Source organism: Bombus terrestris, chromosome 6 (genome assembly GCF_910591885.1).
Source record: "Bombus terrestris chromosome 6, iyBomTerr1.2, whole genome shotgun sequence".
NCBI classification, from domain to species: domain Eukaryota; kingdom Metazoa; phylum Arthropoda; class Insecta; order Hymenoptera; family Apidae; genus Bombus; species Bombus terrestris.
The window spans coordinates 10,617,232-10,644,829 of NC_063274.1; the positions used below are offsets into that span (position 1 = coordinate 10,617,232).

General features: G+C 38.7%; 1 protein-coding gene across 4 annotated transcripts in view; it reads right to left on the reverse strand.

Moving 5' to 3' along the window:
- LOC100648747 (neurogenic protein mastermind) overlaps positions 1–27,598 on the reverse strand; it is a 248,205-nt gene that overhangs the window by 157,647 nt on the left and 62,960 nt on the right. For 2 of the 4 annotated variants that reach the window (XM_012309465.3, XM_020863479.2), the window contains one exon: positions 22,930–23,046. The exons of the other annotated variants lie outside the window; for them this stretch is intronic. In XM_012309465.3, the coding sequence (XP_012164855.2) occupies positions 22,930–23,046 (117 nt within the window). The remainder of the gene's footprint in view (positions 1–22,929; positions 23,047–27,598) is intronic. 4 annotated transcript variants of the gene reach the window in all.

A 27,598-nucleotide genomic window follows, 5' to 3' on the forward strand; every position in this document is an offset into this window, starting at 1 on the left:
AAACAGGTTTAGTAACTCTTGGTACATTATCAGTGATTCATTTACTTTATCTGATCGAATGCGTTGGTCATGTAATGGTACCAGTCGAAGATATCAAAACTCTTTCCGTTTTAAAATATGTTTCCAAACAATTGAAATGTATAACGGGATCGATAAAAATGGAACGGTTGATTCATTTTAGGAAAACAATGGTTCTTTCCTGTTCCAAGAAAGCAACATCTTTATTCATGAAATTAATTATTATTAATAGGTAAACGTTTCCTGTGACGAAAATCATAATCGTATTTCCGTTTCGATTAAAGTCAGAAATTTCAGAACCAAAATGCTCCTTCGAGGAAACGAAGAATCGATCTTGCAAAAATCACTTGTGGATTCTATTATAATTAAAAAGGCAAACGATCTGAAATCCGCTATATTCACAAAATTAGTAGATTCCCTTTTAAAAATAAGACACTCTATAAGAACAGCAGAATATTTCGTAACAAAATACTTTTTTTACCAGACTTGCATAACAGCTCGTCAAGTACAGTTACGTTTTATAACACCAAGCTTCGATCACGTAGGTCTACCGGTCTCTCAAAATTCTTCTTCGAATCTTTCCCTGAATAAACCACGTAGAGGACAGCAAGCAGATACGTATCGAGCGGAAGACTCGTTCTCATCTCGACCACAAGCGCAGTACATATACATGCTCGTGTGGGACGCAGAAGGAGTCATTACTCTGGGACACAGCGATCGCAGCGTGTGTGGGTGGAGATTTAATAATCCGGTAATTACCCATCCCCGACCGTCTAAAACCCTAATCACGGCGTCTTACGATCAATTCGATTTTTCAACGAGACCTGAACCGAACCGTAGCCAAGGAAGCCGCCAATAATCTTAATAACAGTAATAACAATACATGAATTATGCATCTGCCGTATCGATGAAACGCGCGTAAACGGCCAGCGTGTTCCACAAGCGCGAGCGTCATGGAACATGGAACAGAGGAGTCGAGTTGTTGTTGGTTGCTCGGTTGCGTCAGGTCGGAGAGTAACGATTAGTCGCGATTAACCGACGCTAAATTAGCGGACTCCGCTGTGGCTGTGTTTCACAATGGGCTTCTCTCGGTCTCGTGTCTCATCGGGAACACGCTAGTCTAATACGTTGGATTATCGTAGGTGTGGTTCAACTTCTTAAGCGGACAAAGAATTTTCACACTGTATCGTATATGTTGTTCGTGCAACATTTTATTTAGTCGTTATATACATTTCTCTGGACGAGGAAGCGATATTATACTGTACGATGGTGTATAAGATTTTTTAATATTCTTGTCCTTCTATTTTAGAGTCGCCTCTGTACACTGTACACTGCTCGAAACAATGTAAAATCAACTATGGTAGACCATTTTAATTCGATAGAAGAATTTTTCTAATATATGTATAGCATCTGTAACTGTAAATTTTTATTTTCTCGCGTCACTAACGATCTGTGCAGGAGGTCGATACGATCATAAAGAGTGGAAGAAGAAGGACAAAAATTGAGTTACTTTGAACAGGTAAAGAAAAACCTTTATGCGTATGTTTGAGGAAAAATCATTAACCGCGAATCAAGGGAAAATGTTAATTATAATTTCAAGCGTATAAAACAAATCACTACTTCCATTTCTTCAATTCTCTTTATAGAAAACATAAATCTATCGTAAGCACGATATAAGAATCCGCAGTCTGATCGTTAAAGTCACCAAAGATGCACCATTGCAATTAATTACAATTCTTTCAGTAAGTTCCACGTCGTTTATAACGAGCAATTCCGGTAGTTCTATTATTAAATCACGTAACAAGTCGATTGTGCGTTTCGACTGAAGGTGACGACGACGTCGGTAAAGCTTCTGATTTACACAACTAGCATTTACTGTAGGCCGATTGCGAGGCAAACGGATCGACCTCGTCAGGCTTTCCAGGCTGTATTCAGCCGTTTCTTGCAGCGGGTTGACATTGCGTAAGCGGTGACATCGAGCCTGAACTCATCGACATCGTTTACCGCTGTTTCAACGTTATTCTAACACCTCGATCGGCAAGTATAATAGCCGTGAGCGGCGCGCTGCGCAGGCCGGTGCATGTTTATTGAACAAACGGCTGTTCCGTATCACGCGCGATTCTCTTTTCGCCCTGCGGATGCCGCGATTACACGCGTTACATTGTGCAGAAGTCGCGTGGCGCGCCATTGCCCGCCTTTGTGCGGCCCCCATGCCTGCATTGAAATTTCCCGCGCTACCGATCGACTTTCTACGCACAGCGATGACAAACTACCGATCTCGGTGCATTTATCACAAATTTAAGCAAGGGTGTCTTTTTTTCAATCGAATTATATGGTTTTTTTTTCTTTATCTGAATATACTGTAACCTATTACGTTACGTATTTAAGTTCGTTTATTGATTTATGGTACGTCGGTCATTCGAGATAATTTATTGTCGTTTAATATTTACTTTCACGATTATTAAAATATCATACATTACTTTTTCATCAGACATGTCAGTAATAAAATTCGCTTTAGTTATAGTGTACCTACTAATTACACGTAATTTAATTGGGCAAAGTGTAAAATTTTTTGGAGATAAAAATAAAAAATGTCCATATAATATATCTGAATAATAATGATTATCAACTGGTTCGAATAATTACGTACAATAGCGTACGTGCTAATTACGTACAGTTTAATTACACAAATTGTAAAACTTTTCTTGCAGGATAATGATGATAAAAGATTAATAAATAGCGATGATTATCGACTGGCTCGAATAACTATGTGCAATAGCGTACATATAATGTAATTATGCACAACCTTATTCGACAAACTCTGAAACCCTTTGCAGATAAAAATAAAGAAAAGTCTATAAATAATCATAATTACCAACTGGTTCGAATAATGATGAACGTACATGATAATTATACGCAACTTAATTACACAAATTGTAAAGCTTCTTCGAGATGATAAAAAGAAGCATAAGTAACCATGATCATTAAATCGTTCGAATAATTATAGATGATAGTGTACTTGCATACGATCAAGCAGGAAGGCACGATACTAATCCCCATCTCGTTTCTAGAGGATCATGAAACGGTGTGCATTATCCCGACGCGAAAGAAGGTACAGATCGGTCGGAAGCTTGTACATTCGATAATGTTCAACCGAGTTCAATTAAGTTCCGTCCCAGTTCGGCACCCGCCGTAAAAGCTCGAGCCACGCTGAGAGAGAGAGAGAGAGCTTTGCCAGCCAGGGCGTCTATATGCGCTTGCTACATCGGCAAGATTACCGCAGACCACACAGTCTACGTACTATGATACGAGCGTGAATATTTCAGAGTGCGAGGATCGATTTATCTCGACCTAGCATTACTTCAGTCATCAAATATAATCGCCGCGAAAATCGACGCAGAAGTCGCCACTGTTTCATCCTTCCGCGACATTTCGTGTCAAACTTCTGCCATGCTTTTTCACGAGCGCTTTGATTTTCTTCGTGCGATACGTCTTTCGATTGAGAAATGCCGGCGAGTACTTTATTTTGTAAATTTTAGCATTAGGAGTATTCGCTTCGAAGAGAATTAGTTTTCAGATAATGAAAGTTGCAGTTCCACGATACTATGCAAATTATTTGTTCCCTTCGATGTTCATCAACGTGTTTTTACCAGTATGTTAGAGTTTCCGAAAAGAAACAAATCCAATGAACTTCAAGATTCGAATATTTAAAAATTCAAATGTATATTTACCATCGAGTCACATAGAAATTTTTACTGATCCATCGAACAATCTTTTACCAAAGTAAAATGATAGAAGTTTATTTATCAGAGGAAAAGATATGATTCGAATATGACTCGTCCATTCAGATATTAAATATAGCCGAACGATTGTTGAAGTCAATTCGAAGAGGTAAAAAAGTAACTTTTGTGGAACTAACATAATGGTATTATATATATGTTTATTTCATCCCCCTGGTGTTATCAATTCATGCTATTCTATAGGGTTTTTTGCGGTGGATAGCTTCCGATGCTTGACGTTTCGAAGCCTACGCCAATGGTTGACACGTTCGCACGGAGGATATGAAAATATCGGCAGATACCATCCGCCATTTCTGAAATGGATTTCGTGAACGGTCTAGTCTAACTCATCGATTGAGGGTCCGTGCAACCCCCTCGTGTGACTCGCCTGCTTCGAAACGCATCGGCTCTCGTCTCTCGTTGCTTTCCTATCCAGTTATTCGTCGACAGATTCCTGTCACAGAAACTGGAAATTTTGAGTTCCACTTAATATCGACAGTAACGAATTCTTTCGTATTTTAATTGCGAATATATTCGCAGACAAAAGACTGGTAACCTTGTAGTAAATTATATGCGATAAATTAAGGAAAAATTGGATTATTTCAGAAGAAATTGTCTTATTACGGAGTAATAATATTCAATTGTTAACAATGAATTAATTCATTGGAAAGATCAATGAAATGCAATTGCAAACAGTAAAGGATTAAATACAAACAGTAACTGAAATTAAGTATCGACGAGCAACGAAACATAATGAAACAATTGCGACAAATCGATAAATTATAATTTATCATCCTTAACAATTACTTGACAATATGTACACAGACGTTCGTTAATCGAATCTTTTTTTTATTTTATTGTCGTATCTCTAATTTATGCGATACACTTTTTAAATTAATGTGTAATAAAATGCTTACTCATCCAATGCAACATAATTACAACAATTTGTATCGGGTATATACGGTCTGTTAAAATGATTTCGATCAGTTGGATGGTTATCTTCTGCTTTTCGAGGGCATACCGTTCGCCATTGTAGGTCGTCCGCGTCCCATTGTCGGCGCGGCTCTTTTTCACGCTGCTTTATTTCGTCTCGCCGCAGAAACGGCATTTCACTTTCTCCGGGGCACGAATTCCAAATGGAATTCCAGGGAAAAGGGTGCGGACCGTGAACGCCCTCCTGCGACACGCTCGAATCTCTGCGCGACCAACCGATCAACACTGCCGCGCAAATCCGTGTCCCGTTTTGTTCGTGGAATGTTCATTGCTCGGTTTGTAACGTATGTACTGCCTTTTACAAGTGCCGTAGCATTTACGTCTATCGACATAATTGAACTACATCAAATAGAGTAAGTTGACATGGATAAAAATTCAATGATTCTAAGATACAAATTTCCAAATTCTGAAGTATTCAGAGATTCGGAAATTCAGATATTCTAGGATGCAAATTTTCAAATTCTAAAACATTCAGGAATTCAGAAATTTAAAGATTCGGAAATTCAAAGATGACAAATATTCAGAGATTCGAAAGTTCAGAGATTCAAATATTCAAACATTCAAAAGTTGAAAATGTAAAGTTTAAATATTAAAATTGCAGATCGTTCTTTTCAAATTCAGAATAATTTCGACGTAGTCTCACGAAACTTTTCGTCAGTGGGCTGATTCATTTACAGTTGAATCATCGATGTGAATTATTAACAATCACCGGGTGACTTATCTTCGTGGAATCGATTTTAAGATACGGTGGAAAACAGTACCGCGATACTTAACATATCTCAATACGGTCAATATATATGTCTATATTTCACGCCTACCACGTCGCCATTAAAAGCTGTCGCAGGTGACCGATGCATTACGCGTGAAAATCCAATTGTTCCTGTTTCGATCCTAAAACAAGATAAACGCGCGAATGCGAATGCGGAATTTGAAAACACGTATGTGATCCGTGCGTCAAGCTAACATAAAACACTGTTTTTGAATTAAGCCATCTAGGTGTGAGTTGTACTTTTAGTGAATTCAGCAGGTTGGATTTTAAACTGAAATTTTAAACTGTTCGCCGGCGGCAGTTGCTCTCCCTATTTAATTATATAATTTACTATTTTTTTTACCGATTAACTACCTCTAGTCAATTGCCGATTGGAAACTTGGATCAAGAAAGCACCGAGTAATTAAGAGTTTACTTAATCAATCGATATCATTTATTTTACAAAGCTGTTGCATGCAAAATCCTATCAGTCAGGGAAATATTAAACTATTACGCGGGAGAAAGGGATTGCTTTATTTTAAAATATTCGGAAATATGGCAGATTTTCGAATGCTTTTCTGATGAAATTCTGTTTGAATTTTAATTCAATGAAATTCATTCTATTAATTCTTTGTTCCCAGATTCGATTAACGAATACATTACACAGACGTAAATAGTAGGTCATCCCATAAGTTCGTTCCGTTTTTCGAGCGGTTATATATGTTAAGATTGTTTACATACCTTTCAGTTTCATGAAAAAATGTAATCCCCCTCTCGTTCTACAACTTCTTCCCATTTTTCGAGTGCATTGGTCCCTTATCGCCGTATCTTTATAAATCGACACATGAAATGTACACACAAAAATCGGATGACCCAATATTAGCTTGTCCGAAAAATGTCTTTCTTTTTACAACGACGCATCTTTGTACAAACGTGAAACCTAATCTGTCGAACGTTGTGATCTTTATTTTGATAGAACGGTAAAAAACGCTTATAAAAAGATAAATGTTGTGCATCCATTGTTTCCTTACAATAGGAAAGGAACTTTTCGGACGACCTAATATAATAAATATAAATACAAACTTCAAGGCACCGATATTTTTCCTATCTACTCTCAGGAATATTTTCGAAATATGCGAGATATTAAATATGCATTGGTATTAAAAACAAATATTTTTGACGCGGCATCGCACGCCAATGATAAACATAGATGGAACAAATAACACGAGCTAACGTACGGTTTCGATTCGTCAACCACGTCTCCAGGAATCACGAGTTTTTCCTCTCCTTTCAAGCAATCACACATAATGCTTCCATCCATCTCCCGCATAGAAACGATCGCGTCGAATCGCGCTGGCCGTATCGTACATCGACTTTGCCACGGCTCTAACAAATGGTTAGTATTTATCAACAACAGACCGACTCATTGTGGCCACGAACCACCGTGCTCACAGACGATTCCGAACAAAAACACGTTACTAGTATCGAGCTATGCGAGCAAAATAAAAGACGAGAACTAGAGGAATCTCATGAACAATAGAGAAAGCCAAGGATGGACAAAGGATAGTTACCAAGAATCACTGACGGCCACTGTTAGTCACTAACGATCAAAACGTTGCTCTTTGAAGTTTCTATTCGCCAATTATGTTTTGTCGAGGAATACTTGCAAGCTTTGTATCTTATACGTTTCAGCTAAGTCGATTCTCAATTAGAGAAGATTCACAGAAGATTCTACGAAGGTCCTACGTTTGAGAAGCTTCGTGGTAGATTTGTAAATTTTAGGATAGAAAAGATTGATACGAGATTTATAAATTTCGAGTTAAAAAAAGATTCACAGAAGATTCGGATAGATCGAAGTTTAAAAAAGATATACAGAAGATCATATAGATATTACATGGATATATAGTGCTTGGAGATTAGAAACGTTTCAGATATGTCAGTGCAAGGTCAGCGGTGAAAATCTACTTTCAACGTGAACCTTCGTTGGAAAATATTTGTTTCTTTGATTCAAAAGAGCAAAAATCGCTACCTTACATTTTTACTTCTGTGTGTATATATTTATATGTCTTTGATCGCATTTTACAGTGCATCAGAAAGGGAAGAAAAATGGCATCATTTTCGATCTTATTGTCAAACCAAATTACCAAAGTTTCGTGTCAAAAGAGTAAGTGAATAATCGAGAAGTTTTCTACGAAACCTTTCGACGATCCCGCTTTCCAGATCGAGATCTCCGATAACAAAGACCTTGGAATAAAACTTCACCAACTTCCAAGGAAAATCTTCCTTCGAATAAGATAAAAAAAAAAAAAAAAAAAAAAAAAAAAAAAGAGGTGGTCGAATAAAAGGAAGTTCACAATCAAAAATCTTTTCCTATCGAGTAAGAAGCTCAAAGAAGTTTCCTTGATTTTCAGTGATCGTCGTTTCATTTGTTCCCGACTGATTTTATAGGAAGGCTCGCGTCAACGTCGTCGTGTCGCTTTCTTTCGTCGCGGCCGGAAGTGAAAGATTGCCGCGTCACGCTCAAAGAAAGGCGTTCCTTTATTTCCACGATAACCCGTCTCTTTGTCGATAACGAATCACCGGAGAAAGTAAGATTCCTCATGATCCTCTATCGTTTACTCCTTCGTTTCTCTTGAACATGCTCCTGAAGCTTTGTCGAATCCACCTGAAACCTGTTTTCGATTCGAAACCAACACTATGCTCGCTATTCTTGCTTTTATGCAAGATACACCTGCTGTATTTGTCTGCCGAGTGATTTTACGACGATTACGCGGTATTAATCGGCTTTCGGTTGCGTTTCGCGATCCCTGCTCATGGATGCAGGCGGAAGGAACAGTGATTGGAGCGGAAAGCGAGAGGGTGAAAGTGTTTCGAGAGGTAAGAGAAACGATTGGCGAAGGATGAGATTCGCCACGGCGATTGTAACAATCTCCGCTCGGTCATTATCGGTTCAGATGCTCAGGTTGATTCGGTTGATCGCTGTTTCTTAGAAAGATTGATAACAGTAGATACGACGGAGAGGAAATGAGATACAGTTTATACAGTAATATGTTGTTTGTCACAATAGAATCCATTTTATTTGAACAATTGGAGTTATACAGTTTGTGTAACTAAAGCCCACGTAAAATGGAACTTTGTTGATTCTCTCCTATGATCCTTTGTTCATACGTGAAATAGAAGTTTACGTCCGGATGAGTAGATTGAACCGACAGAAGCTTTTTAAGCGCTTCGCAAAACGTGGACGAGATATCTCGCGACACAATTTCGTTCGTATGATCGTCACGAACGCACCACCCCGCGATCTGTTTTTCCGCAATTACAACTTTTGCCCTAATAAACAGACACGTAGGATAACTCGTCCGTGGCCATCGTACGAATGATTTTGTATCGTGAGATATCACATCCGTGGCTGCGAGGCGATTAATTAAAGAATAAATCAAATTTGGTATAAAAATAAATATGCGAATAAGTGAACCCTTACGACGCTAATGGTACAACGCGACCCACGATAATTTTTATGAAAATGATTGGATTGTTATAATTACTCTGACACCATTGAGACCTACTGGGATATGAAATTAGCATATTAGTTCCATTATAAGTTTTTTCATAATTTTTTCAAACTAGTCTATAAACTATCGATGTCATTCGAATAATTACAATACGATAATTCACGTGCTAATTACATCTATCCTTCTTGGACAAATTGAACAGCTGCTTGGATACGATAACGATCGAACAAGAAATTAAACGATCATGATCGATTTATGAAATTTATTTATTAGACGTGAAACTGTTGTTTTGAATTTAGATCGCGACGAAATACGACTCTGCGTACGGTTTCTAAGACAACGCGCGTACTGCACGAGACATTTTTGTAACAGCGTAGCGGGGATTGGAAATGCGTGACGAGGCCCAAAGTGCAGCTACGCAACGGTGACACAAGGCACAAGAACCGCTCGCAGACGGAGATCAAAAGCTGCGTGCAACGGCACACGCCTCTCACTATTGCGAAAGTTTGCTCGGCGCACCGGCAATTCACAGATATATGAAACGCTCTGTCGAAGCAGATGATTTACCGTGTAGAAACGCATCGTCCGCTTCCTTTCTTGCGCCGCTCGATACACCGCGCTCCGATGCTCGTGACAGTTTAATCGGCGCGTTCAATTTATTACGATAAACGGCCGAAAATTAGCCTTCCTTTAATGGCTCGCAATGACATACTTACGCGCGCAAACTAAACGATCGCAACGTATTGTTTGACGTATGTAATTAGACAAGTAGACAGTTTTGATGATTTTATTGCAAATGAGGAGAGATCGTGGGCGTTGATTGGCTACTTGAGAAACATCGTTTCTTTGAAAGTAAGCAGCATGGAAGAGATAATTGTCGTGATTAAAGAAAATCAATTATCAACCTGATGATCGATCAAGAAGCTAGATTTTGCGAGATTCGTGCAGTTAATTGATCGTTAGATGGTAGATGGCTACTTCGATTAAATAATTTGTTTAGATTTACCGATAAATTCTTCGTTACGCGTGGTTGATACTTGCAATTTGATTAAAGTAAGAATAGTTGTGAGGTTGAAATAAGAGAAGAATTTTTGTTGGAAATTTGTTAGATGAACTTACCAATAAATCTGCGTGATTGTAGTTCTTGTAGTATGTATTTGAAGTACTTACCTGAAACAGAAAAAGATAGTTTCGATTAGATTTACGTGCTGAAAGAATATAAATACTTATATACAAATAAACTGCATTCGTTACCATAGTCGAGTAATCTTTCCAATCTTACGAGTCGTCGACCAATACGCGGAACACAATAAAGGAGATATTTCCTGTAAGCGTCAGACGTGTGCGTCTGAATGCTTTCGCTTAGACATAGCGTTCAGGCGCAAAAAGTTTCCTATCAGAATTAGATACTTCATTTACGATGCATTGAAGTCAATATATTACTATATCACATTCCCACTTGAAAGGAGGCGTTAAGAAGAAATACGAGTCCGACCGATCGTAATATGTAGATTAAAGCTTAATCTCATACGCATTCTCGGCTGAAGCGTACAGTAGAATTCTACTTCCTTCAATTTATCTAGGGCAAACGCTACTGCAGATTTTTCTTTCATATAATAGGAATTCGAATAAGTATAACCATGGAGCAAGAATTCATTTAATCGCTGGCTAAAATTTCATTTCTATAAATCGAGGATATTACGTATTTTTATATATACAATATAATAGAACTTCATTTATTTGTCCAAATTGGATACACAAGTTCAGATATGCAATGCAATAGAGTTTCACTCGTTTTAAAACCCATTTATAGCAACGTAATTTTATTCAGTGCTCGAAATAATCACCTCCATATCGCCTGATGAGTACTCCTCCTGTCCCCTGTCCCCTGTCCTTCTATTCGTCGATCTACTTCTGCACAGTACTGACGCATCTGATGCTTATAGGAAATCTCGCCTTAAGAAAACTATTATGATTCCATACTACAAAACTACAAATCGAGACGATTCCTCCGAGGCGACTAGCTTCTCCAACATAAAACTTTCTCTCGGGAAAGGACAGGACGAGGTCTAGTCCACCTGAGCTGGTCGAGCCGAGGAAATTATATCTTCGCGATCGATCGAGAGGGCCAAGCTAGCTAGCCATCGTTGGTCCCTTGCAACCAGCCGGCTGTTCAAACGGTTGGAACACGTTCTTTTCTCCCTTGTTCCGGGGTGATGTAATCCGGGCACGGTATTACCTTTGCGAAGTGTGCGCTCTAATCGACTTATCGTCTTAGCGTAATCGATCCACGCGAACCCGATGTACAAGTCAAAGAAGGAAGAGCGGAGCTTGAACGTTTGCTAAACGCGAATAGAGGTGCCCATCTGCAGTTGATCGTGCCGGCGCTGTAATGTAATCGTTTAATCGATGCTAAGCAAGCGGGCACAGGCGAACGAGGAAGCTGACGAAACTCATGGAAATGAGAAACCTGTCCGCCTTGCGAACAATACCGTCTGTCGAGTTGCCATCCTGGCTGACCGAACCGAAATCAAGATCGAAGCTCCCCTTTCCAGCCCCTCGTACCGTTACGAGGCACCCATGCGCAGAATCCTCCAACGATTGATCGCGCTTGCTCAGAGATCGTTTCTTCGTAAGTTTCGAGTTTCTTTTTTGGAGGCACTGGTCGTCGGAATTTTTCTATTTTTGATCTTATGATAATAGGACGAATGTGACGGAATGAGGGAAACGTTTAGAGTCACAGAGCTTTAGTGAGATGGCGAGATCGTAAAGCTGGCTAGATCAAAGTTAACTTTCGCCTAGTGGAGGCTGGATCGTTGTCACGAGCGTCGAATATTTTACTTTACAACGATAAAACGAAGAACCAACTGCAAAGGATTTGTATCCAAATGTGATGAGAATGTTTATCATACTTAATGATAATACCGTAAAGTTGTAAAATAGTCTTAAAACAATAATACGTAAATGTAACTTGGGATTGTATAAAATATGCTTCGGCTATAATTATTAGAGCAAGCTTCCTCTGACATAGTCCGGACACGAATCCGAGACAAAAATTGCAAATTTAGATAAGTCGAAAAATTCTAAATCTGTTTCAAGCTAGGTATAGAATTATCTTGTACTGTTTCGTTACCAAATTTCAATGGAATCCTCATAATGAAGAAGAACAACCGAACCAATCCCTGTCTAGATTACCGCTCTTCCATATGAGTGGTAGAATGCAGATGCGAGCGTAGATGTCACTGCATCAATCAGTAGCGCTAGGTGATTTAAGGGTCCAATTTAAGGTTTGGTTATATCGTAGGCTATACGCTTATGTTACTCTGACACAGAATCGCGCAGCCAGTTTCTAGGCGACCCGGAGATGCAGAGGCTTGCTCTGGCTGGCTGGCTGGCTGGCTGGCTGCGTTTCTAGCGTCTATCGATCCTATCGGCGAGGCTTCGGCGACGGCACACACCGAATACATTTTCACGCTGACTGCTAGCGAAAATGTCTGTACACTCGGCGTAAAATTGACGCTCTGCCTTTACGTTTACGAAATAGCAAGATCAACCGGATGTTTCTGTCAATTAGTAGAAACTGGAGTTTTACTTGGTTTACTTGGTTTTAATCCAGTACGAGGATATTTGGTTCGGCAGATCTTTGGTTTTTCCAAAAACTCGATTAGCCTCGATCATTCTCGTGGATTATATTTTTGGTCTTATATCTTAAATGGAGGGATATTTGACAGATAAAATAAAGAATGAATATTTTTTATACACATAATGAACAGCACGATGGTAACTGAACACAGAGATATAAAATTTAATTTCTTTGTTTATCATTTTTTGGTAACTGCTTGCATTAAAATTAGCCATTTCCCATACTGCATTGAAAGAAGAATATTGAAATGTTACATATAACGAGTATTTGATAGACTTGCATTCCACATGTTAAAATTGAAATCAGGATTAAAATTAAATTTGATCACGAATACAGATTTATTCGTTACGTCCGGATGGTAATCGTCAACACGAGCGTGAATCAATGTTACAAAGTAAAAGTACAGTACCTTAAATAAATTTGATTAAAATTCGAAATCTGCGTCAGTGGTCCGCGCCAAAAAGAAATACATCGTTGTCACGATGATCGTATCAATTCTTTCCTCAAAATAAAAAGAAACTATGCCTGATATTGTTAACTCGCAGCGAACAAACGGACGATTGTTGCCCGTTTGAAGATATAATTCTACTGGCGATCGAATGGTGCGCGGCGCGTGTAAGAAACATCCGCGGCATCCGATAGTATGCGGGCAAGAATGCCGGCGCGATGGGATACAATCGTGATCTAGAATGCGGAAGCGCTGAATTACATACTGGCAACCAATTAATTAACGGGCTAAGTACGTCAATCGAAATTCTCTGCTTAATCCATGCCGACTGCTGAAGCTCGTGTTTCGCGTTGTCTCTCGCTTCTTGTCGAACTTTCTAGCACGACGAGTCACCGACGTAACCGTGTCATTCTTCCGTGTTAGATACACGAATGATACTTGGATATGTCTAGTCAGCGAGGAATACATTTGGAGGAAATGAGAAAAATTTATTTGAAGATGAGAAAAATGAGTTTGAGGGTTGGAATGTTTGGAATTTTAAGAAAACTTGCAGGATACGACAAAGTTTGATTATTAAATTCGAGAATTAAGAGAAGGAAGATTGACGAAGATTATGAGATTTATTATTATTTTTTTTTTATTAATCGGTTTGCTTTAATGTGATTTTTTTCGTTTAGTTTGCATTGAATGAATGTATTCTGTTTCCAATTTTACAGGCATTTGCGTTACGTCATTAAAAATACATGCGCAACGAAAGCTGGTTTGCTTTTATTTTTTAAATAAATACGCTACTTCACAGACGAAGAATAAACAGATAAAAAATATCAAAAATATTTTACAGTACAACGCTCGTATGCACAACTGGCAAATGAACCAAATCTTTACATTAGCCAAATCTATATATTACGTAATGCTTGTATTATTTTATTTTTTCATTTTAACTTTTAATCTTTATCGTGTTTTCACCGGTCCCTTGATTGTAATTAACTTACTAATTCGAATTAATTTACCTTCTGTTTAGCATCTAACGTTTTTTATACCAACAATTCTCTGCAATTTATTTATATAAAACAAATTGAAAAATTCAATTGGAATAAAACAAACTGGATCTCCCTCACATTTATTTATAAGAAATTCCTTTCTGTGCAACTCGAAACCTTGAATAATTATTAATAGTAATAATATTAATAATAATAAATTATTCAACAATCTGAATAATATTGCTCCGTAAGGATTTGATATCACACAAGAAGAACCCAAACTCTTTAATCTCGTGTTTCCTAAAGTTTCACCTGGTACACGCTCAATCGTGATACTAGTATCGCTATTCTCATCCCTTAGATTTTCATCCAGCGTTTCCACGAACCAACGTTTCGCGTCCTGATTCACCATTTACTTCTCAACTTCATTTTCTTCACCTCGCGTGTAATCATCTCCAATCGCTTCTTCAAATCCACTTACGTAAGTAGTAGTAGTAACCCTGAAGCTAATCCAAACCAAACAGAAGGAGAAACAAATAAAACACAAAGCAATGGAAAGGGAAGGATCAGAACCAAAATCAAAAGCATAATCATCTCCTAAAATGTCGAGGCGAAAACAAGGTTTTATCGTTGATCGAAGAATTCGTTGCGGAGGAACCTCGCAGAGGAACGAAGAAAATCGCGATCATGTTAAAAAAAAAATAAAATGCGTGGCGGTCTCTGGCAGGTTGGCTGGCTGTCGTGGTATTATTTCGTGCGAGCGGGAAATTACCATGACAAAGCCGAAATTGGCTGCGCTGAAGCGAGCAGCCCTAAGCAGCACAGCATGTACCAGTGAAACACAGGTCTCCAGCTTCATGCGCGCGCGCGCGCGCGCACATACTACCACGTTGTTGTACGGCGACCGTCCGCCTAATTGCAGGTGACGGCCGCTGCAAATTTGCCCTTTGGATCGGCCCGTATGTCTCCCTCTCACCCTTTCTTTTACTCTCTCTCTCTCCTCCTTCTCTCTCTCTCTCTCTCTCTCTCTCTTTCTCTCTTACTTTGCTAAATCGAGCCTTCGAACCGAGAATTGCTACGTTGTTGCCGAGAATACAATCCACCTATTACCGCTCCGTTACAAACAACCTTCGTCGTGAATACCTTGTGTCACGGAGGCGAAAGAAGTAATGCAGCCTCTTTTGTGATGTCCATGGAGGATATTTTGCGTTCTTGGAATTGTTAAGAAATTGAGGAATTCGGGAAACGATGATCGAAGAAGCAGAGAATTGGAAGCGAATCTGGTTGGAGAATTTGTAACAGGGAAATCTTCTTTTCGGTGTCTTCCAATCCGAGGCATATAAGTCAATTCGATTAATTTAATCAAGATGAAGCTGTTGATTTTTGAAGAATTAAAAAAAGAAACACGTGATCGAGGGTGAATTTCTTTGGCGTAATATGACGACAAATTGAATAACTTTATCGACGTTACACGATTGTTATTATTAAACAGAGTTTTTATCAGTCCGTCGCAACACCGATAAAATCCAATCGGTACAATAGAAATAAAACGAAATAAGAATAAAGAAAAGGATGTAAAGTGTATACCAGATATGCAACATTCCAAGCTACAGAGAGTTGCAAAATGTTAATTTAAAATACACTTTTTCGATTGTACCATTAATTACGTGGTACACTGTACATGTCGATTTATCACACCACATGAAAAAAAAGGGTCCTTAATTTTAACGATTAGTCTCCAACGTAATTAAGAAGATGGTGAATGGGCGCGGTTCCCCTTTAATTTAGATGCCGTAATAGGTTATAAAGGATTATATGCTTATAATAGGTTATAAAACTTAATTGTAACAGGGGAACCACTTAACTCGAATCTACTTAATTAAAAACAAACTCAAATCTATTCGAACTGCTAAAAACAAACGAGGAAAAAAAAATTATGAGCGTAAAATTAATTTATTTATGCTCTAAAATATATTGGATATAAAATAAAATTGTTTACATGAATATTAAACATGTTTGCCAATATATATATATATATATAAGTTAATATCGCGAGGTAATGATTCGAAAAGCTTATTAATTATGTAAATTATTTCACAAACAAAGCATCGATAGGGGGGAAAAAACGGAAGTACTCGAACAGGTTCGACGTTCCGGATGGTTCTAATTCGACGCGAGGTTTCGCCTTGGCGTAATTTGCTCTCGACTTTCACGGAGATCAGCGAAGAAAGTGCATCGAAGAAATGGGAGCGCAAAAGGCGTCGCCTGAGAGGATCTAAGTGCCAAGTTTCTCGAATAATCGAGAACCTTTCGAAGTTGCTCTCTCGCTGTTGATTCATTTCACCGTGTGGACTGTTCTTAAACATTAACCAACAAAAAAGACCAGTCTCCTTTTCTGGTGCCAATCATACGAATGTGTTACATCTATCTCGCATCTTTATAAAATTTTAGAACGAGTTAAAAGACAGAAACTGATACGAGTTAAATGCTAAGAAATAAATAACGATTAACGGCATTTTGTTTTTAGCAGGAATTATTTTGTTCTGTAGAAATTAAACTATGTTCGTGTTCGTAACATAAATATAAAGAAAAAGAACTAACCGCGATCATGATGCAAAAATATGTAACGTGTAATAAAATGTTAAACTTCTTTTGATAAAAAGTGATAAATAATGGGTGCTGGAAATTTTATTGGAAATTATTTCTTTTTACGAAGCTGCTGCTGGCTCTGTTACTAACTTAAATAAAATTAAAATAAAATACAATCGCTATGCTACAAGTGATAAAATTTTATAGTCATTTTTGATAGAAAGTAAAAATTGCCCATAAATGGTAAATGACGAGAATATTAGTATTTACTAATACTAGAAAATATTAGTGTTTACTAATCCCGCTTGTAATTTAAATGAAATTAGGAAATTAAGACCGATGATCACACAAAAATAAATCATACGCACCAGCTATCGGAATTGACGTCGATTAAAATGTGTAATGATACTTATTTAAACGGATATCCATTATGAGCAAATATCGGTTACGCTTTAATATTAAGCACTCACTGAATGAATATTAATCATAATGAATGTGGATAAACAATTGGTTTATGCGACTACGTATAATCGTATGAACTGAAGAAACACGAGGAAATCGTAACTTGTTATCTTTGATTCTGCATAAATCGCTTCATTTCCGTCTCTTATATATCATCATAAAAATCACAATAAATCAATTTATCCAATACATTACACGCGTCACACTCTTTAATTTTACGAGTTCTATAAGTATAAGCATCGTCGAAATTTTTATACCACGTTATACAGATCCACAATATACAAAGGACCTTATAAATGCACATAAATATCTAACCTAAATATTACTTTATCTTTCTATTATCTTCTATCATATCCAATTTTTTATAGCAAAATGACTATATAATATAAACACAATATATCATTCTATGTAATGTACTACAAAATAGATGCGGCATCTTTGTTCCACTTCCAACACATTCATTTGCAAGAAACGACATTTTACCTAAACTATATACATATTCACGTGCTCACATCATTTAAAGTTAACATTTCTCCATCTCCATCTGCATCCCTATTTCATCCCCTTTTTCTTTACCCATTCGAAAACCCACTTAGCCCCCAATCAGAAAAGGAACAGAAAGATGAAATAAAGTATCCCTTATTCTTGCACTTTGCAACAATTTCATGGACGAGTTGAAAACGGAATCGAAATACGCTGGAATGTCTGCTGAAAATTCCCCCGGTACGTGGTAGGCACGACCGACACGGGCCAGAAACAAATCGCGGTAATGAAAATTGAACGGCGGATTACACCGAATCGGCGGGACAAACAGGCGAGCGAGGAGCTTCGTAACAATTCGCCGGTGAAATTGGCCACGTTCCCTTCTTTCTATCTTTTTCTCTTCCTCCTTTTTTTTTACGTTCGTTGCTTTTCGCAGACGCGTACCACCTCCATTCTTCTCTTCCGAGCTTCACGGTTGAAACTGTTCTCTTTTTTTCCCAATTTTATTTTTTTCCTTTCCCTCCTCCCCTCATCCGCCGGTTTCGTTACTCCCCTACTTTGCTCTCTTCGGTAGAGAGCAGCGGCAAGCTGCCGCTGGTCGATGCTCTTTTTTCCTGCAAACAAGCACCGAGAGAGCGCAAGCTCGCGAATTTGCGTGCCACCTTTCTGCCCACGCTCGTTCAGAAACACACCGGCCGGAAATGTTAACACTTTGTCGACCGCGGAGAGGTTCCTCGTGAGCTCGCCTCTGATGACTACCGTATGCGAGTTTTATGGGACATGTGCGCTAGTAGCGCGACTTGCTTCCTTCATGTACGGATCGTATGTTCCTTTCGTAACCATGTTGCGTTCTTTTAATCGTTTTCAATAGGCAAAAGAATCCGGGTCTGATCGACTATTTCTGATAGGTTCAATTCGATTAAAAAGATAAGCAAGCGTATTAGCCGAAAGTGTCACGTTTATAAACAAGACCAATGCCAAGAGAGATTTATTAAAGAAAAGAATCCGCGTTATCAAGTTTCGTATCTTGCAACCTTACATGTTGTTGTACAGTGGATTAATTCATTATGAGTTCATAGAAATAATGAGAGGTGTGTAGTAAAAGCTGCATAATTTGGTGATTATCTGAAGGCTTTAGCTATTACGAGCATGATCGTTCGCCACGATATTCTCTTCGTATACCTTGATATTACTACACTTACGTACGATGGAAAGATTCTAAGAGACTTTGAAAGCTGATAATAGATACTCGCCAAGAACTATAACAGTTATGCAGCACTGAAATATAGTAGATCTTTAACACGTTAACGAATCAAACTCCAACAGTGTTACTGTATAGTTGGCTATTTTTCTATCGAACGTATAGTGATCGAATTTGATTTAAGAAGGGCACCGTTATAGCGATAACTTTATCGAAATTTCTCGATCTTACGTCGACGATTCGCACGATGATATCCGAACGATGGTCGTTTTCGTATTAAATTGACGCGACCAACGCGTTTAGTTTTCACGTTTCGCTCAATTGAGATTATTTTTCGAATAACAACCACGAAAATTCGATCGGTGTTTTTCGAGAATCGTGTGCACTGTAGCGCTTGTTGCCTAAAGTTGCCGGCATTCTCAAGGGATATGACGAGGTAACAGGAACGTTCCTGGACTTAGTGGAGGAAGTTGAGAGCACCGAGATAGTCAAACCGAGTAGCAGAGGTTATCCTTCGTCAGCGTTGACTAACCAAAACTTGTGAACTTCACTGTAGGCGATCTTATTTTCGATGTTGCTAACCGAATATCCGACTTTTCAACGATATATTGGCAACTGGACGTTTCTTCCTCGTGTTCCTTTCATGCGAATAACGAAGGCAATGAAAGGGAATATTTAGTGGAACGTATGGTAAATCTAATGACGCTTGTATTACAGAATTGTTTGAGGTTGAGGTTTTGATGTAGGTTAAATTTAAGACAAGTTTTCAATACTCTCTAGAGAAATTTTGTTAGCGATAGAAATAACGAGGTTCTGAAAGATTCCTTTCTGAGATTGATGCGTTTGGGATTTCACTGTTAGGATTCTATGATTTGTAGGATTCGAATAAAGGATGTTGAAGGTGATTTACTTCGCAAGACTATGTGTCGGTAGTCATAAATTCTACGCGTGAATTAAAAGATATTCGGTACAAAAGATTGAGGAAAGTCGATTGATTGACGTATAGAAAGTGGAACGTTAGAATGGAAATTTTATCGTTTATCTACATGCATCGACGAAACACGCTTATAAATTATTCATACATATGATAATTTGCGCAATTTTTAACGTTCATTTAAAAAAATCCAATTCCAATAAAATCCTGTACAATTCTATTTCCTTTTGACCTTCGACAAAAACATGAGAACAGCTTCTTCAAATGTCACTCTATCGTTAATAATTCCGACTGGCAATATTGTACCCTGCACCGTCGCAATAAAACCATTAAAATAATTCTATCCAACGTTGCTCTTTAAATGTCAAAAAATATACATCGAACGATTCGATAATCTTTTCGATGAGCCTCAAAGCATCATCGACCGAATCAAACCCACCTAACATTTCAAATCAATTTATCATTAAATTCTACGAAACTTCGTATCTCCGAGACTTCCCCCTTCGATCCACGTCCCAAAGAAAAATAAATAAATAAGATTTTAAAAAAAAGAAAAGAAAAAGAAGAAAAAGAGAAGGTAAGGGAAGCGGTGCTTCTTAACGATCGTAATTTACGAACGTTTTCGCAGCGTCGATGGACGCCGGAGGTATACATATTCAGCGCTGGTGGTGCGTGCAGCCGTCTCATTATCAACATCCCGGAAATCTAGCTCGCTATAAACGGGATTTTATGGATGCATGTAGACTGGCAAGTCGTCACCGAAACGCGGGTTGAGAGTAGTAGGGTTTAAAGGTCAACCAAACGATACGTATCCTCGGTCCACCTGCCGATGCACCTTAATTGCATCGTTAGAAGCTCTCGTTAGCGCTGACCAAAGGTGCACGCGCGAGGTTTGCAGCTGAACAGCGGAACTCACGGTAAGAATCTTTCAGTGAATAGTATCGCTGACGAGAATTCACAGGAGAAAGAGTTGCTTCGGATCAGATTTCTTTAGAAAGAAATGTTTCGCTATTTTCTATTTTTCTATTTCTCTATATTGTTTTAAACGCGCAAAATATTAAGAAATAAAATTCGATAATAATATCAATTGACTGAAAAAGAACGTAATAACGAGACATTCCATTGACACAATCTGGGCTTCTAATGGGTTAAGTACACCGTCCGATTGACTTTACGGCATCAAAATAACTACCACGAAGGCTATCCTTGTAACGTTACGTGAAAGACGACCGTGGGAGTCGTCGCGACGCGAGATCAACAAGTCGAAGAACGTCCGCGGGTGTTTCGACGAGGGCAGCGTTTCGACACGGTTCGTTCTCCGAATAATTGCCATGGGGACGACGTTAAAGTCTGCGAAAGCGGCCTGATAAGTAATGAATCGACGCTAATGTGTGTCACTCGCAATAATTTCTCTATATTAATATCGTCACCAATGTCGGCTCGTTGCACCTGCATTATCAGATTACACGTGCAGCTGCATCCGAGTGGGAATCGCGCCGCCACACTTTACGAGCAGTTTATGCGCAACGCACCGTGCCGACGTGCATCTACTAAATTATTCTAGGACGATAAGAAAGCTTCGATCCATATCGTAACGCATTTGCTCTGCACCGGTCGAATCTACTGTTAGCGATTAGAGTCCTATGTATAGTCGGTGGAAGAGATATGTTACGCATAACTTGACGGAAGAAAAGTAACAAAATTGTACACCACAATCTCATTGTTCTGTTATCAATAACGTTATCGATAAGATAGAAACGTAATGGATATTTCGATATATTAATAATATCGTTAAGAATCAATAAGATATATCAGATCAACGGTGACTTTTGTTTCTCTTCGTAGTAGAACATAACAAAATTTTATACGACATATAATTTGAAGAGTAGATTATTAGAGTAACATAATTTGTTACTTTGCGCACGAAGCATATTCATTATGTACGAATTTTGAATATCTATTAACCAACGTAAATTTACTCCAAAATTTGCCGCAACATACGTAACTCCAGAAAACAATGGCAAAAAACCACTCGACCCGATCGAAATTCCACTGCAATTAACTTCTCCTTTCTCCTTCTAATTTTCCTAATCACATCCAACGAGCGGGACTCGAACTATTTCACCTCGACGTTCAGCTGAATACACGACAAGAAAACGGGACAGAATTTATCCCCGTGAAAGTACAATCAACAACGAGGCTCGGGTAGAAAAATGCAACGGCGCGAACCTTTTTGGGTCACGGAAGCTGCAGCGAGAAATTCACGCTTACAAAGTGCACCGGCCAACTGAAAAACCGCGGTCGGTACCATAAAATATCCAGCGAATGGTGCATCGTAGCGACTCTCTTTCCTTCTTTCTTGCCCTTGGTGGCGAGACTGCTGGAGAACCGCATTATGAAAATGCATCCGTCAAGCCTGATATTTCATGAACGATGCCAGTGCGAGGTCGAGCGGGTTCCTGCGACTTACGAGCAGCCATAAACCGACCACCCACCAGCTACTTGTACTTCCAGGTACTTTTCTGGAAAGACAAGACGCGTCTACTATCTGTCGATCGATTACCATTTTTAAAACTTTTCCTAATCGTAGGCTCAATGATCAAACTATTGTCTATCCGATGCAATGTACCAGTATATCGTTTTAACTTTCAACAAAGAATTTTTCTTCGTCAACAAAAAAGTGTTATCTCACGAGTTATTAATAACAGGAACACATTTTCTCTGATATTTTTGCAGAGACGTAGCGTGCTAAAATTTGACAGTAATATTTCATCAAGAATCGATACATTTACTGTTTAGTTAGTTAACAATTTGCTGAAATCCATACAAAAATCATTTCCATACGATATTTATTTGTTCTAATCGACATTTTTCCTTACAGATGTCAACGAACTCCTTCGAAACAATCGTAATAAATAATACGTTCATTTCTACGAACATTTTAATCTCCGTGAGACATCGAAAGAATCAATACAGCGCTTTTCGTCTCTTTTTTTTAAACTAACGTTTCACGCTGTAATTTGTGCAAAAACCAATCCAGCGGCTCTTAATCACTGTCGCGTGGCAAGATTTAACGGAGGAGAATCCTCGTTGACACGTTCTCGGATAAATGTCGAGGAAGGGAAGAAAAGCAGCATACCGGAGTATTTCCAAATCCCCCGACGTCCTCTAGCGGAGTATCGACAGGAGAGCGATGCCGATGATAGGGCCTGGCCGTAGGTGTAGCGCGAATTTCGTGACCTGGATAGCGACCGAGCTGAAATGGAGGAAACCTTCTACCATAGCTTGCTTTAACTATTCGTTTCAATCGAAAATTTCTCCATTTTCTTTCCTCTTTTACCTCTCTTTATCGTTCGATGCATTTTACCACGTTGGCTATCAGATAAATTTTCTTTCTGTTTGTTATTTATGGTCTCGATACTTTTTTCACGGTATAACTATATGTATGGCTTTTAAATTTTGCTTAAAATAGGATACTACAATTCGGAACAATATAAATACGCAGAACGTTCGTTCTAATATTCCGCATGATTCGATTGATCTTAGTAAAAATGTAATTTCTTATTTTATTTTTCCGGTAGCGTAATGAAAAACTTGTTATTAAGAAACGTTCGTCTGTGTCGAATAAGAATAAGAAAATACATTTTTCTTCGTAGTAAAGTGGAGATTAAGTTTTATCAGCGGAGATCAAATAACCATCTTTAGATCAACTTTCATAGCACTCTACAAATTCGAGAGTTATTGGGCAACAAAATTTTATCGACGTTTATTTCGTAATTCGCGAATAATCGAGCGATATATCAATGATAATATTAGGTTATAGTAGCGGGACTCGGCAAGATTAACTGGAAATTATGAGAATATATTCGCGCGGCGAACGGCTTCGTAAATTAATTTGCATCTAACTCGACGTTACCGATGCAATAAAATACGACACCGCCACGCGAACAACTCCGGGGAGTCGTTAAAATGGACATGGATAATGCGAAATTTCGGTTAATTGGAATAGGTTCAATGGGAAATTAAGGTACTATAACTGGAATCAAAGATACTAATGATTTAAGAACGATAAAGTTCTTTTCCTTAACAAAACAAACTCAGCAAACATTTATTATTCGTTGCTATCTAAATACTAAATAAACATAATACTAAATACCATAAAAACCATTGTGATCTTTTAGTATATGCAAAATTATTATAGGAAATTGTGGCAAAAGTATCCTTAAGGTTAAAAATTACTATATAGACAATCAAATGATAGTTCAGTAGTAGAGTACAGAATCAGCGAAAGCATCAAGGATAAAATTATGTTTGGACCATATTCTCATCCGCCATCGAGAATAAGAACGATCATCCTCGAAAGCAAACAAAATCGCCGGTGTAGCACGATGTTGCGTGCGAGCAACATTCCATCGTTGCTCCACAATGGCCAGGATATTACGACAAAATGGGTAAGTCGAGGTTTCTTTCTCAAGCGTCTTTTCACCGTGTCGCCAGTTGCAAAGGAGGTCAATGTTTACCGCGACGAACATCCGAGAGTGGAGGCGCGGTAAAACCGCTATATGCGTTTTTTCGTACTCTGAAAGGTACAAACGGAAAAAGAATACTCGATGAACACGAAAACGACGACGATGATCGGCGAAGAAATATCATGAGAACAATCGTCGAGAAAGAATCAATACTTGTTATTATTATTATTTTTGAAATTGATTATAACGGATCAGTAGCAACTCATTATCGATTCAAGTCATCGGCTGAACTTTATCATATTTAGAAGAGATGAATAAGCATTTTATTTCAGTATTAAGTATCTGAAGTATATGTAGGATACGCTCTCATTATACCGTATCTCGCAATATTAACAAATATGTTGTAATAATAACAAATTTTCGTAATCTAAATATACGTCTAAATATACTATTAATACGAATAGATTCTGTAAAACTTACATCAGATATTTGATAACAACAACACTTTACTATACACGTGCAACAACATTTTTTCTCTAGCCTCCAACATTTTTTTTCTCTAGCCTCCCTCGAACATTTTTACGCATATTTCAAATTTTGTTTCAAAATCATCATCGTCGTCATTATTAGTATTACTTTATTTTCGTAAGAAATACCGTTTGTATACGATAGAGAGAATAAAATAGAATTATATGAACACAGAAACAAAAGAAAAGTACAACATACTGAGACTACTAATCCGTTCACCTAAGCTGATTCATAACGCGTTACAAGCCAATTCCAATCGATCTTGGAAGCGGAAGCTCGGTAGAATCCGGGTTATCTTGCGCGTCAAGTAGAAACCTCGACGATTGTTCAGCCGGCGACAACCGTTGCTCGTTCAAACGCGCGCGCGCGCGCGCGCCATCAAGATCGCCACAAATCTGCGACAGATCGCATTTCAAACCTCGACTATTCGTATATTCGATCTGGTTTCCGTGAGACGCAGCTGGCTCGCGACGAAAAAATAAAATAATTGCGGCTCTCTCGAGGTTGGCTTCGACGAATGGCTCGAGGACCAACTCTATCTCTCGTTTCCATCCATTCTCGCTGCCTCTCTTTCCTCTCGTTCTATCTCTTTCTCTGTCTCCGTCCCATTTGTTCGGAGAGAACAGTGCAGAGTACAACGAAAACCCACAACGATGGTACAACTCGAGCATGGAACAACAGGGGAGGTAGATGGTGGATGATGGACTCTCTGTCTCTATACGCGTATTCGCCATTTCTAATATGTCTGAACATATCTGGACGTCGTGGCTATACTATGGAAACCTAAATCATTAGTGGAACTCGATTTGGAATCCTCTTATTACGAGTGGAAAGGAAAATGCATTTGGATACACGAAAAGAGATTGGTACATCGAACATTGCTGAATCGAAACAACTTTTGAGGGTTTCGAGTTTTGAAAGGAAAAACTGAAAATTATTGAAATTGGATATTTTATATGATCATTTTATACGGATTTTTAAGATTAAAGAATATATTCCCCGGGACAATTCTTCTCCACAATTGAGTAGTATATTTCGTCTATGACAGTCATGATACAAATCGTACTAATATATCGTGTCTAATGAATTTAACTGATATTATAATTGTACCACAGATATGATTTATAAATATAAATTATGTACGTTCTTCACAGTTGAAATGTGATCGAGATTAAGTGAATTTTCTTGAATGCTTAAATTATGCGCATATTATTGAAATAGGCAAAACTTTGTTTTAAACATTACCCACTTGCAATGTAATTTATAATGGAAAATATATCAGAAAGAACGATAAATATCTATACCGCAGCAAGGTGAATTATCGACAAGTTTGATAAACCGGTTTGGTGAACAGTATCGCGTTAATTGCGCTAAAATGATCGATCCTTAAATATCAGCGGCCAATTGGCGAACGGCGCATACGCTATTATGTGCGCAGCGTGAAAATGGCAGTTTGTAAAATAGGTAAAGCATAAATATTCGCCATTGACCCTAGCGGAGGTAAAACAACGTTATTGGGCACACTCCCAATAGCCAGATATCGGACTATAATTAAGCCCTATTCTTTGTGTGTGCGAGAATTAACTCCCACCACCAGCGAAAATTCGCAAATATCGTGAAACAATGTTCGCCATTGAATTTAGCAATATAAAAAAGGGAAAGAGAAGATCTTAAAAATAAATCATTCCTGTTACATTAAACTTATATTATTACATTCCGGAGGTGAAAAATGAAATCAGACATTTATTAAAAACCATCGAATTTTTTCTACATTGATTTTTGAAAGAACAAGAACCTATAATATGATATCTCTAATATTATATTCTTCATCTTACAAGAAAATTCCATTCGTTCTTTACATTACTTTTCAACTTCGCGTACCAAGATCGGGTAAAGTATGATGGCGCATGCGCGTGCCCAGTCCAGAAAGTCTTCGACAATTTCGCGCGGTCCATTCGAATACTCCATTCAGAATCGATACCCCACCCCGCGAGTTTAACAATTCGTTGCTCGATTATACATACGCGAAACTTCCAAATCCCCTTGATAAAACGGTAGAAGCTCGAGGAAAATTCGCGACGATGGTTTTGCATGGAGTCGAACGACGTAGCCGAAGCGCAGCATGCTCGCCATACCGAAAATATCAATATGCACGGAATGACTCGACCAGTGATACAGGAAGCTGACTCACACGCGAGCGTCGCGTGCATACAGCCTCACACAAGCGAGTCGTGCCGCGTTCTAACAGTATTGCACACGCATTTACACGTTTTCGAGTTCCCCCTCGTTTCCAGCAACCAATTCCCCCACTATTATCCACTCCAACCCTCACTGTTACTCCTACCAACTCGCAACGCAACCCCTCTCTAACGCTGCAACCCCCACCATCGAGTTTCCATCCCTCCAACACCCGTCGTTTCCCCGCTATCGCCGTTCCACTCCTACCTTCTACGCTTCTCTCCCTTCCACAATGTTGGTTTCACTCTCTCGACAGTCCCACCTGCGGTGAACAACACCGAGTCCTTGTCTATGAACTCGTGAGTTCGTCGACAGGAAAGGACCTAGGGAGGGGAAGAGAGGTGGCGAAGCAGACGAAGGGCGAGGATGAAGGAAAAAGGAGCGAGAAGAGTGGACGTGGTAGGGGAGAAGCAAGCGCAGGATATGCAGAGCTCGACGTGTGTTAGAGAATCTACCGCTACCTTTCCGCATATCCTTTCTCCGTGAAGGCAACGTGCGCGCGTACAGTCCGCGCCGATTTACCGGGGAGGAAAGGCGGCCGCGGCCTATCTTGTAGAGTACCTACCACTCTCG